We start from the raw sequence: 12,420 nt of genomic DNA, 5'->3' as shown, positions 1-12,420 counted from the left end.
GGGGGGGCCTGGGGTGGGGAGGGTGGCGGGTGGGGGGGTGGCGGCAGGGCTGGCTGCCACCAGGAAAGAGGTCAGAGCATCTCCCGATGGGACGCGACTCGGTCAAAGGGCTGCGGTGGGAGCAGAGGAGAGCTGCTGCCCCGGCAGGCAGGAGCCGCTGCTGCCCGCCTGCAAACGGGTCCCGTGAAGGTGGGCACCCAGTATTTCGGGTGGGGTGCTTCTCAGGGGTGTGATGAGCGCTGCGTGGGGCCATGGCCGGGATGCGCCGACCCCTCTGGGCAAGCTGGTGAGGGCTGGCTCAGCCTTGCTCTGGCGGCAGGGCCGTGGGGAGCTCAGGCCATCTGGCCCGGGGATGTGGGCGCCACGGCTGCTGAGCTGCCACCCACCTGCAGCACACACCCCCCTCCAGGAGGTACCTGAGGGTATCAGGGTGCGGAAGACCCTCCAGAGCATCTCCCAGCCCTCCAGCACCCGCGGGTTCCTTGCAAAGAGCCTCACCTGCAGCGCCGGCTAGCCCCCACCGCTGGGCACAAGGGAGGGGGACACGCTTGTCCCTCGCTCAGCCCGGTCTGACCTCCCTGCCGTGTTTCCCCACTCGGTCTTTAGAGCCTGCCAGCAAATTCCCACGGAGCCATTTTTAGCTCTCGCCTGGCCCGAGTACCAGCCAAGGGCTCCGAGGAGCCCTTTGTGCTCCCGACAGCTCTGGCCCACTTTGTAAATAAAGCGGGTGCCTGTTCCCCGGCTGCGCCGTTATCCCGGCCCCTGCCCCGGGCACAAGCCCCGGCTGCAGCGGGTACATGCCCCATCTGTCCCTGGGCACCTCTCCCTCCTGCACCCCAGCTCTGCAAGCTGCAGGCTTCTCCACCCGCGACCTGCACCGCAAAAACCGCAGAGGGAAAGAAAAATAATAGTAATTAAGAAAAAAAAAAAAAAAAAAAAAAAAGGAATTAAAATAAAATACCTTGCTCCAGTCAGACCCTGGCCCAGGGGTGTTTGGGGGTGCAGGAGGCTGTGCGGCTGGCTGTGCGTGCACAGTGTCCGGGTGTGTGTGTGTGCGCAGTGTCCGGCTGTGCGCAGAGTCCGGGCACCTCCCTGTGGCAACAGCCAGAAACAGGCACCGTGGCTGCGGCTGCAGCCCCCGCCTCGCCTCCAGCCTGGCTTGGCGGGGGCAGAAGGAGCCGTGGCCACCCAGCCTCCCCGCTGCAGCAAGGGGTACGAGCCCCTGCAACGGGGGGGGGGGGGGGGGGGGGGGGCTTTGCAGCGGACCTGTGTCCTCAGCCCCAAGGTGGGGGTCCGGAGCTGTGGCTCTCCCAGCATCAGGGCCCCCCATGCTGCTCCCCTGCACCCCACAGGGCTGCTGTTATTTATCCAAGGGAGCATCCTGCCTCCTCGCCCCCCCCCCCCCCAGCGAACACCTCTCTCCTCTCCTGCCCTTCGGCAGTGCTTTATTTATTCCCCCTCCCTGTGCTGCTCTGGCTGGGGCCGGGGTCCCTGGGGAAGGGGTGTCGGCTCCCAGGGTGGGATGGGCTGTGCTGCAGAGGGGGCTGGAAGCGGATGTGCCCGACAAAGATGCAGCTCTTCCTCTCTCTCTCTCTTTCTCTTTTTTTTTTTTTTTTTTTAAAAAAAAAGACTGTAAATATAGATAGAGCTTTATTTTGTTAATAAGACGATGAGTAACTTAACCTGTATATTTCACACACTTGTTTACAATTGCCCCCCCACACCCCTTGGCACAATAAAAATGACTTTTTGGAGCAGAGATCTGGGTCTGGACTTTGCCAGCCTGGGGTCTGGAAGGATCGAGGGCTGGATGGGGAGATCTCACCCCAGGCAGACAGGGCATAAATAGGGGGGGATGTGCATGTTTTCCCCCTCCCAAGGTTCTTGCTCGCTGCAATGTTTTCACTTGTGCTGTTTCTCAGCTCTTTCTCCTGCCCTCTCTGTCCATGGTGGGTCCCAAGCTGCTCCCCTCTCCTTCCCACCTCTCGCCCACGTTTTCTCGAGGTCTCGCAGCAGGTTTGGGGTTCAGCCTCCTGTGCCCAGTGCCTGCTGCAGCCACGTGGTCCTGCCTGCCCTTGCCAGAGCCCAGCAGGGTTTCGGGAGCCTGCCAGGCTGCCCACAATGAAGATGTGGGATCAGCTCTGCAAAAGGCTGTTTTAAACCACAGGGCATCACTCCGGGACAAGGACAAGCTGGCAGCGGGGAAGAGGCAGCAAGCGCTGCATGCAAACACCTTCCTGGGCTGCACGGCTGCTGCTGTGCTGCAGCACCCAAAGGGAGGTCGGGAACACGGCAAGGGGGGGGGCACACAACACATCAGCCCACCCTGTGAGGGGACACCTCCGGCTGCAGAAGGGCCAGGGCCATCCCCAGGCCCCAGGGCTGCTGTCCCTGCTGCCTCACAAGCCCAGCACCCGTCCCCACAGATCCACCATCCTCTGTTTCCAGCTACCAGCAGCTTTTATTTTGCACCATAACGAACACCAGATGCAACAACAGCCCCGGTTCTTGCTGGGGCAGGTTCCTGTGCCCGTGCGGAGGGGACAGCCACCTTGTCCCCATACCACTCGCTGAGCAGCCAAGGCAGAAGGGTCTGATTCCACCCTCTCTGCTGCCACACAACCACTGTCATGAGCTGGACAGTGCTCAGCCGGCCCTGCAGAGCCTGGGGGGGGGGCGGGGGGAAGCAGCTGAGCGCTGGCAGGGGATGAAGCTCTGCCCGGCTCATGGAGCAGGTCAGCTCCATTCAACCTCCTGCCAGGGGATCCCACGCAGGGACACGGCCCAGAGAGAAGCATAGGGATGGTGCCCATGTGAGGGGCAAGACCGACCCCCCCCCCGGGCCCTGGGGGAGGCAGGGAAGGCAGAGCTGGGAGCCCCTTGCTCCAGCAGCACAGGATGCTATGAGGGAAGCCGTGATGGGAGCAAGGAGCTAATGGGAGTCTGGGAGACCACGGCCGTGTGGAAAAGCAGAGCCAGCCGTGGGCTGAGGACATCGCAGGGGGTGCAGGCACCCAGTGCCCACCAGCAAAAGCCCACTGGTCCCAAGCCCGCTGGTCCCAAGGCCACGTGGCTCACGGCCAGCGCTGGCCCTTGCTGCTTTGCACCGTGCGAGCTGGAGCGCAGCAGCACCCACCCCTCGTGGAAAAGGGTCTCGTGCTCAGAGACAGCCCCAAGCTGACCCGAGAAAGGTGCTGGTTTGGGGGGTGGGAGCCCAAGCGACACCGAGCAGGCAGGGCAGGAGAGGACAGAGGGAAGAGTGAAGGCAATGGACACAGTGTGTGCGCTGGGCAGCTAAAGCAACTGGGTGGCTCTGGGGGCTCCTGAGCAGATGGGGGGACCAGTTTCCCCCCTCGGGGACAGCACAGAGGGGGCAAACCAGGTGCCAGGCCAAGCAGCAGTAGTGCCAGCAAAGCACGGACCTGCTGGGCACCGGGGCCGAGCCAGGGCTCCGTGTTAAGGCGATGGTAAGTCTTCCTTGCGTAGGCAGGAGCCTCTCCGAGGCTGTGGTCCTCTCTAGCATCTCATGGTCCAGTCTCAGGTATGTCCGGGGTCTCCTTTAATCGGTGGCTTGGTCAGAGCTCCTCTCCTCCCCCTTCTCACCCTCAGGACCTGCCCTCGTCCCCCAGCTGGGGTGGGGAAGGGGAGAGGGAGACGCGAGGGCTGTGGACGCAGCGAGGACAAAAATAGCTCGGGGTCTCACAGGCCAGCGATGCTATTTAGAGATCTGCAGGGCTGTGACCACCGGCTTCATCTTGAAGTACTGTTTAAACCTTAGCTTTGCATATCTGCCGAGAGAGAGAGGGACAGACATGAGACCCTTGTCCCCCCAGCCCCACGCTCGCCAAGGATCCCTCCAGCGCGGAAGGACCATTGGGATCCTCTTGCTCCAGCCATTTAACAGTGAACCCCCGCGGACTCACCTTAAGAAGTTAAAATCTATGGTAGAGTATTTATCCTGGATCAGGCCCCAGCATGCCCAGAGGAAATGGGATGCCTGCAACAGACCAAACAGGGATCAGAAACGGGCACGGAGCATCCCTGCCCGCGGGATGAGTCACTCGTGCCTCTCCTGGCCGGGTCCCAGAAGTCCTGCGGCTGTGACGACAGGACATGGGGTGGCAGCCAGCTGGGGCTGGCCCACACGTGTATTTTTCTACGCTCCGGGGGGCTGATCCCAGCCCAGGCAAGGGATGCCAGCAGGAAGGATGCTGAACAGCCACACAACGTGCTCAGGGTACCAGTCTCTGCATTTGCAGCTCCAGCCAGGAAACCAGTTGATATTTTGCCCCAAGTTTCCAGAAAATTGGCTCTGCCTGCCCATGGCGTTTACCAAAGAGGATTTCCTCACGCTCGGCTGTGCCTGGCCCCTCTGAAGGGATGCCCAAGGCCACAGCTATCAGAGACACGCTGTCCCTTGGCACATGTGGGTGGGATGGTGGGCAGCCAGTGCTATCTTTGACCTTGCCCGGGGGCTCAGTGCCTCTGAGGTGCAGCCGGGCTTTTTGGGTCAGCCTCTTGCCCCATGTGTCCCACAAACCCCTTGGCCGGTACCTGCACCCCTGCCCTCACCAGCCAAGCTGCAGCATGAAGCCCTGGCTTACCAGAGAGCAGAGGAAAACCCGTCCCACAGACAGAGGCTGGCTCCTTCCCATCTCCACCACTCACCAAAGAAAACTTGTTCACTTGCACGTAGAGAGCCTCCAGCTCCTCCTCGGACACCCCCGTGCCTCCTCGGTCCCCCTGGGTGAGCTGCTTGTAGGCCTGCAGGTAGGAGCGCAGCCACTGCAGCTGGGTCTCCTTGCCGGGGTAGAGGCGGTAATCCACCTCCTTCACGCCTGTGAGGGGAGCCGGGGTCAGCGAAGCCCAAGGGGCAGAAGGGCCAAAAGGAGGGTTTCTCCAGGGCAGAAGCGATGTGGCCACGGGGGTCTCCCCACGCCCTACAGGGTGAGCAAAACCCCTGCAGCTCCAGGAGTGCACGAGCTGGGGGTTGACCCGCTGGTTTGAGGCAGCCACGCAGCCCTGGCACGGTTAAGTGCAGGCGTTGCAGCCCTGGCTGCCGCTCGTCGCTGGCAGCGCAGCACAGAGACCCCCCCACCCATCGCTCTAACCCCGGGCAGCCCAGAGGACGAACTGCCCCATTGCCCACCGTGGAACTGGGGATGCAAACACCTCCTCCATCCCCAGGGAAGCTGCTGCAACCCAGGGGAGGACCTTCAGTGCCACGGAGAGGAGCCCGACTCACCCGCAAACTCATTAAAGTGGTTTCCAATGTCAAACGCCTGGTAGTTGTACCCGGTGTACTCGTAGTCTATGAAGCGAACGTGCTCTGCGGAGGCAAAAGCAGGGGCTGTGAGAGGGGCTGTGGAGCTGCTGGCCCCCGGGGAGGTGGGCGAGGGACAGACCCCTCCACGGGGCACGTGAAGCTGCTGCCACCAACCTTGTGTCCTGTTGTAGATGATGTTCTTGCAGAGCAGGTCGTTGTGGCAAAGCACGACGGGGGACCCCAGCTGGGAGAGCGTGTCCTTCATCCAGGCCAGCTCGTGCTCAAGCATCTCCAGGCTGGGCATGTCCTGCTGGAGGCTGGGGAAGGGGATGGGGTGGAATCACTTCTGCTCACGGGGAACCTCCCTCGGGGGCAGAGGGGCAGCGTTGCTCCGTTGCTCCCTGCTTCCCTCCGTGCGTGTTTCAAAACGAACTCGTCGGTGACGCAGAGCGGGGCTAACGGGGTCATTTTTGGTGGGGAGGGCAGGTTTGGCTTGGATGTCCTCCAGCATGCTGGGAGGTACCCCAGGAGCCTGGCAGACGCCACGGTGCACCCTCAGCCCTTCCCTTCTCCCCACTAACACCCGCATCTGTCCCCCAAATTCACCCAACCCGCCACCAAGCCCCGCAGTGCTCGCTCCCAAAGCGCCCAACTAAGCCCCGCAGGCAACGGGAATTTTTTTGGACTCTGCCAGGGCACGTACCTTCTCAGTAACCACAGAATTTTCAGTTCCAAGAGAGCCAGTTAATGATTACCTAATTAGCTGCACCGAAGGTGCAGGCTTGGGTAAAGTCTGCCTGCAGCAGGGCGAGTGCTGAGAAAAGCCCTGCGTCTTGCCACTGCTGCTCAGGGAACAGGTTAATTATTCGCTTGCCTTCGGGTTCATTCACCTCCACTGCCTCTTGGGGCTGCCCGCATCCTTCCCAGACACCCTGGCACTCACTTAGCGTAAACCCAGGCTCCCAGAAATGGGATGAACTGGTTTGAAATGGGAACTGGCTGCTTTTTAATCTATACTGGGTTTCCAGCATCCCTTGCAACGTTAGCTCAACCTTGCTGCTCAGATCCCTGCCGTAAGAAGGGCTTGAGCTTCAGCTTATTTTAGGGAGGGCTTAAAATGCAGGCTAGATTTGCAGGGAGGAGGAGGAGGCGGATTATTACAGCAGGTGGGAGTCTCTGGCTCAGGCCAGATCCTGCCCGGGTGCTGTACAGACACGACCCAGAGCTCTCTCTGCTCTACCACTGCCCCCGGACTGGCAGGAGGAAGGGCACCGACGGGTGCAGGGGGATGCCTCCATCCCACCTGCTCTTGGGTGCTTGGCCACAAGTTTGCTCACAGAGGGATCGTGATCCAGAAGTGTCTGGATCCAGCCCCAGCACCGTCCCCAGCCCCGCTCACCAACCCCAGACCCCCACAGAGGCTTTACCTGGGAATCGGGGCTCTTCCCCCCCCCGGTCCCGTACGGGAAAGACTTAGAGATGGGTGGGCAGCGGATGCCCAAGGCAGAGCCTGGCTCTTTGGGATCCCTCTGCCTTTACCTGGGGTTGGATACCTTTGGGCTGAGATCCGTCTTCACGAGGGCGAGGTATTTGTGCAGCTTCTGCCAGAGGATGGGCTTGGGGAGGCTCCCGTTGGCGTGGATGGCGTGTACCCGGGCCATCTCCTGGGCCACCAACCTGGAAGAAAACACGGGTGCGTGGGTGAGAGGTGGCCGTGGGGCAGCATCCCCAAGAGGAGCGCTCCTCAGAACCAGCCTCGAGACCTCTTGAGGGGTGTTCCCCCAAAAAACATGTTTGAAAACGCAGGGTCAGCGCAGCTGAAACTCCCCTCCACTCCAGGCGCAAGCCTCCGAACCATTTCAAGACCCTGTCTGGGCCGAAAGCAGAATTCACTTTTCCAGGGCAAGTTCAGATAAAAGCCATGGTTCTCGTGAAACCTCTGTTCACCAAAAGCTGACGCTTTAAAACCATGGTGATAAACCCGGCTGCAGTTTGGCCCAGCACCACCCAGCTTTGTGCACATCAGCGATGCTCAAGAACCCGTCTGGAGCAAAGGCAGCGAGGGGGAGAGCTGGAAACACAGAGCAAACCCCTCATGCCTGGAGAAGCACCGGTTCCCCCATCCCACGGCTCTCCGCCCCCCCCCCCCAAGACCCACGCACCCGAGGACGTGGGGGGTCCTGCACACCTGAAGATGTGGGGGTCCCGCACGTGGTCGGGCCCCAGCGCGATGCCCGGCAGGAACTGGTAGCAGAGCCCGTTCTGGAAGGCGCAGTAGAGGTCAGGGGCGCAGCCGTGGGCGCGCAGCACCTGGAAGTTCCTCAGCTCCGTCTCCCGGTCCACGAACAGCTCCGTCTTCCTGCCGTAGACACGGACCAGCACCGCGTCCGCCATGCCCTCGTCGGTGTAGCAAGCCACGAGCTTGTTGGTGATGCCATCGGTGAAGAGCTGGAGAGGGGAGAAGGGCGGCAGAGCCGATGCCTGTACATCCCTGCCGTGCCAGCTGGGCATGGGGGGAACCCCCTCCCCACCAGCAGACCCCGGGGAGAAGCACCACGGCAAAGGCAACAATAACAGGCAAAAGAGAGCACGAAGAAGCAGCGCCAGAGAAGTTCCTGCAACTGATGGCACGAGTTTGCCAGGCCTCGGGGCTCATGTGTGTACCGGGGCTCTGCACGGGGCTGCAGGCACAAGGCTTCAGCTGCACCAAGCTGTCAGTTTGGGTGAAAATCCTGCCATTTTTCACCTGGAAGCTCAGGAATAGCGCAGGCCAGATGTGCTGCCAGCGCACTTGGCACCTGAGTGACCCTGGGAATCGCTCCTAAAAAAATCAGCGTAAATCTTTTGGCACGAAATGAAAAAAAAACCAAACCAACCCACAACAAAACAAACCAACCCCAACCAAGCCAGCAAACAACACGGAGCAAACACCACCGCCCCATCTCCTCCTCCCGACCCTCCCCACGGGACCGGGTCGCTGATAGGCAGGGACGTCTCTGCTGGGGACGTCTCGTGTCATTGCTCTGATGGCTCCTCGCAGATGGAAAGAGAGTTTTGTTCTCCCGTCGCCCCGGCTTGGCCGCCTGCCCGCGCACATGCAGGGGCTGCCGCTGCCGCCGCTGCCCGTGCCGGGCTCCTCTCCCCATCCCGTGGCGATTTCAGTCACCTCCGGAGCACCGAGGGGTTTGGGTCTCCATCGCCCCACGGGAAACCCCTGCCCCATTGTCCCCCACACAGGCAGGATGCTCAGCCCCACGCTGTTCCTGCTCAGCACTGAGGCCGAGCGTGCTGGGGTGCCGCTGCTCCCCACGAGAGTGATTTCTTTACCCCCTTTGGGTTTGGGGAGCCGGAGCAGGTGTGATGCTGGTGGAGCAGGAGGGGGGTGAGGGAACGTGCTACGGCAGCAGCGGTGCTCGGGGGTGGGACAGCTAATTTTAGACATCCCACTCAGCAACTCACACTCCTATATAGGGTGCCTATATATAGGGCTCCCCATGCAGCCTCCCGAGGGAAGCTCAAAGCGCTGGAATGAGACACCCGAAGTCAGACGGCGCTAACACCCCTCGTTACACGGCTGGCTGGTGTTGGATTCGGGGTGAGCACGGCAAGCGGTGTGCCAGCCACCACGTCCCTGGTGGGCTGCTGCTGGGGAGGGCTGAACCTCCTCAAGCAACCAAGCTGCTTTTCCCAGGGCAGATCATCTGTGTTCCCACCAGGGTGCCACACTCTGCTCTCTCCTTTCCTTGTCCTGCCAGGCTCCGGGGGGGGACACACCAGAAATTCAGCAAGCAAAAGGCATCGTGGCCCATCCATGCAGAAGACGGTGCACCCTGGGGCCGGTGCCCTCATCAGCCACACGCACGTTGGCCGCAGGTGAACGGCTCCACGTCGAGACGCTCAGCTCTGCCTTGCCCGCAAAGTCCTCGCGCTACTTCATTTTGCCCGATCAGCCCTTTCCAGCGGGTTTAACGGGATTACTGAGCCTTATCCCTCCTGAATTCCAGGCCACTAACTTTGGAGACTCACACGTGGTTCGTCAGCAACCTGCCCGCACGCACGCAGGGGCTCGCCTGGTTTGGAGGCGGCAGCTCCTCCAGCTTCCGAGGAAGGAACGCGGCTGCTCGGCAGATGCCCGCTGCCATTCCTTGCGGATCCCAAAGCGCAGGCAGCTCTCAGCGGGGCCGCAGCACTGCCCCCCGCCCAAATCCTTCCCTGCTGCGGTTGTGCGACAGCAGGGAGCGGGGGGCAGCAACCAAACATGAAGGGAGACCCAAGCCCTGTGCAAAAGTGCTGAAGCGAAGCAGCTCCACGTGACACCCCGGTGGTGCATCTGCTGTGAGACCCCCTCGGCATCCCCGAAGCTCCGCTGCTTTGGCTCCTTCCCCGCACAGGCAGCCCCCAGCGCCGCTCGCCAGCCCACGGGGTGGCCGTCAGCCTGGGGCCAGGCTGCAAAAGGGCACCTTGTTGCTAAAGCTGGGCTTAAAAAAAAAAAATAAAAAGTCCAGCCACGCCGGAGTCCCCGCAGGGGTTTGGCTCCACGTCACTGCTGCTCTTCTTCTTACCGCCGGACGAGGGATGGAGGAGTGTGTGTCTCCCTGATAGCGTGGCTGGCTGACTCACCGATACCTCCTGTGCTTTGGTGTGGAGATGCTTCAGGGACAGAGCTTAAAGGATGAGGAGGAGCGGGAGCCCTGGAAAGTGGACACAACCTGGAGCACAGGGGGCTGAAGACCCCAGCAAGAAGAGGGCAGATACAGGAGGCCGAGCACCGAGGCCCTTCCTTCCCATCTTCCACCCCCCCCTGCCCCAAGCGCAGGGAGGTTTTTTCCCGTGTCACCGGCACAGCCTGGTACAGTCCCTGCAAGCAGCTGTGCACTGACACCGTGCAACGAGGTGGTGCGAGCCGGGCACCGCTCCAGTGCGGGGAGGAAAGCGAACAGGAACGCTAATAGGAACCAGCTGAGGACCAGCGCACAGCTCCAATCCCCTCCCGAACAGCTCTTGCAACAGCAGCTAAGGGAAATGCAACTGGAGGGGGTTTTTCCCCCCCCTCAACTCCTAAGGGTTTTTTTTTTTTGCTGCTTTTTTGCCTTTTTTTTTTTTTTTTTAATTAAAAACACACGCACGCACACACAAGCTGCTGTTGAACACTGACCCCCTCCGATGCCTGGAGAGAGCCTGGATACCAGAGAGCTGGGGTCCTTCCCAAACAACCGTTGCCACCGAGCTCTGTGCTCGGTGCTGCACAGAGCCGAGATGTTTCCTGCCCCTACAACGATGCGCTCTGAGGAACTCCCAGCTTCCTGCCTATTGCCGTCTGCCCTTTCATATGTGTTTTCCTGCAGCTTCTTGTATTTAATTACACGTGGCTATTAATACATTTTTAATGACACTCCAGGCACACGGGAAGCATGTGCCTTCGGAGGACATGCACACACACGTGTACACGCTTAAGCGCGCCCAGCTCTGCCACCTCCGCGCTCCCGTGCCCACCGCCAGGAGCCCGGGGAGGGCACAAACACCACCGGCCTCGCTTTTCCACCCGAGACCTGGCACCCCTGGGCAGAGGTGAGGAGGGCGAAAGGGACTCCCACGTCAGGCAGCTGCCAGCCCCTCTCTCCCAGCTGCCGCACCAAAGCCCTGCCAGCTCCGGAGAGCCAAGCCCTGTCCCGTGCAAGGAGCCCAGCGCTGAACCCCAGCTCCCATCCGAACCTGTGCTCAGCCCATGCCACCTGGCGAAGGCGCAAGCCAACCAGGAACCCAAGCAAGATCTGCTCCTGGGAGCTGCTGCTCCTGTGGGCAGGGGTGCAGCACTGGGCGCAGGCAGGGGTGCAGCAGCACCTGCAGGGGAGACTCCGAGGGGACCAGCAGCACAACCCCCCCCAGCCTTCACCCACCCTGGCAGCCCGGAGGGACCCTGGGGACACACTTGCATTCCCAGTTATTGCTCGGGGACTGACCGAGGGGTCCCCAAACCCTGCGGGGGGTGTGGGGTTGGGGGGTGTCACACCTTTGCGCATCAGGTCGGCCCCGGTTACGCTCTGAGAGTACAGGGGAGAATTGGGGAGGGGGCAGAAGGGGTGTTGTACCCTCCTTGGCAGGTCCCATAGCCCCCCCCATGGTGGGCCTTACAGTCACCCTCACGTGGACCTTATAGCCCCCCCAGAGTGAGCTGTATAGCTGCCCCAGGGCGGGCCCTATAGCACCCCGAGGTGACCCCCACAGCCCCCCTCGGGCGGACCCTATAGCCCTCTGCAGCCCCCTCGGACGAGCCCCGCGGGGGGTGGGGGGGGGTCGCGGGATGCGGCAGCTGAGTGGGGTGGGTGTGTGTGTGGGGGGGAGAGCTCCGTGCAGGCTCCCCCCCACCCCCCCGCACCCCAACCCCCGTCGGGGCGTACCTTGGTCTTCACCCTCGCCGGCTCCCAGCCGGGTCTCAGCTCCCGCATGAGCCGCAGCGCCCCGGGCAGCACGTCGCCCTCGTCCACCGCAATACCGAGGTGGGGTACGGTGAGGGTCCCCCCGCCGCCCCGCTCCGGCCCCGGGCAGTCGGGACAGCGGCCGGGCGTTATGGCCATAGCCAGCTCCGAGCTCCCGGAGCCGCGGCCCATGTGCCGGGGGCTACCGCGGGGCCGGCGGCCGCGGGGAGGAGGAGGAGGAGGAGGAGGAGGAGGAGGAGAAGAAGGAGGAGGAGGAGGAGGAGGAGGAGCCGCCCGCCGTTGGGAAGCCATGAGTCACCGGCCCGCCTCCCGCCGCCCGCCTCCCGCGGCAGCGCCCGCCCGCATTGTGAGGTCAGCGGGACCCGCACCGGGAACAACCCCCCTCTCCCCCCACCTGCTGCCGGTGCCCTCCGCCCGGGTGTTTCTTCCCCTCCCCATCCCCTTCCAGCCATCCCCGGGAGGGGGGGGGGGAGGGATTCCGCACTGCCCCTCCATCCCTTTGGGGTCTGGGATAAAGAAAGGACAAGGATACCGCGCAGGGAATGCGCCCCGGGATGTGCTGGCAGCATCCTGGGCTCCAGGAGGGATGTGTCCCCTCTGGACTGGCCTCTGCAGCCCCGCTACCATCTCCCCACCCCGGGAACCCCCCTCCCTGCACCTACTGCCTGTGCCCTCCGCCCGGGTCATCACGTTTTTTCCCCTCCCCATCCCCTTCCA

The 12,420-nt window shown here is 62.3% G+C and overlaps 1 protein-coding gene across 1 annotated transcript; it reads right to left on the bottom strand.

Moving 5' to 3' along the window:
* Window positions 1–3,715: 3,715 nt before the first annotated feature.
* On the bottom strand, window positions 3,716–11,874 carry ETNK2 (ethanolamine kinase 2). Its single transcript, XM_086476576.1, has 8 exons — window positions 11,665–11,874; window positions 7,455–7,714; window positions 6,806–6,943; window positions 5,441–5,583; window positions 5,246–5,329; window positions 4,669–4,838; window positions 3,924–3,997; window positions 3,716–3,788 (listed from the first exon to the last, which is right to left on the bottom strand). Exons 1-8 carry the CDS (start codon window positions 11,872–11,874, stop codon window positions 3,716–3,718), a joined length of 1,152 nt encoding a protein of 383 aa, XP_086332702.1.
* Between the last annotated feature and the right edge of the window lie 546 nt (window positions 11,875–12,420).

The sequence above is a fragment of the Leptosomus discolor genome, chromosome 21 (assembly GCF_034619465.1).
Source record: "Leptosomus discolor isolate bLepDis1 chromosome 21, bLepDis1.hap2, whole genome shotgun sequence".
Classification (NCBI taxonomy): Eukaryota; Metazoa; Chordata; class Aves; order Leptosomiformes; family Leptosomidae; genus Leptosomus; species Leptosomus discolor.
This window is presented reverse-complemented; position numbering and strand designations above follow the sequence as displayed.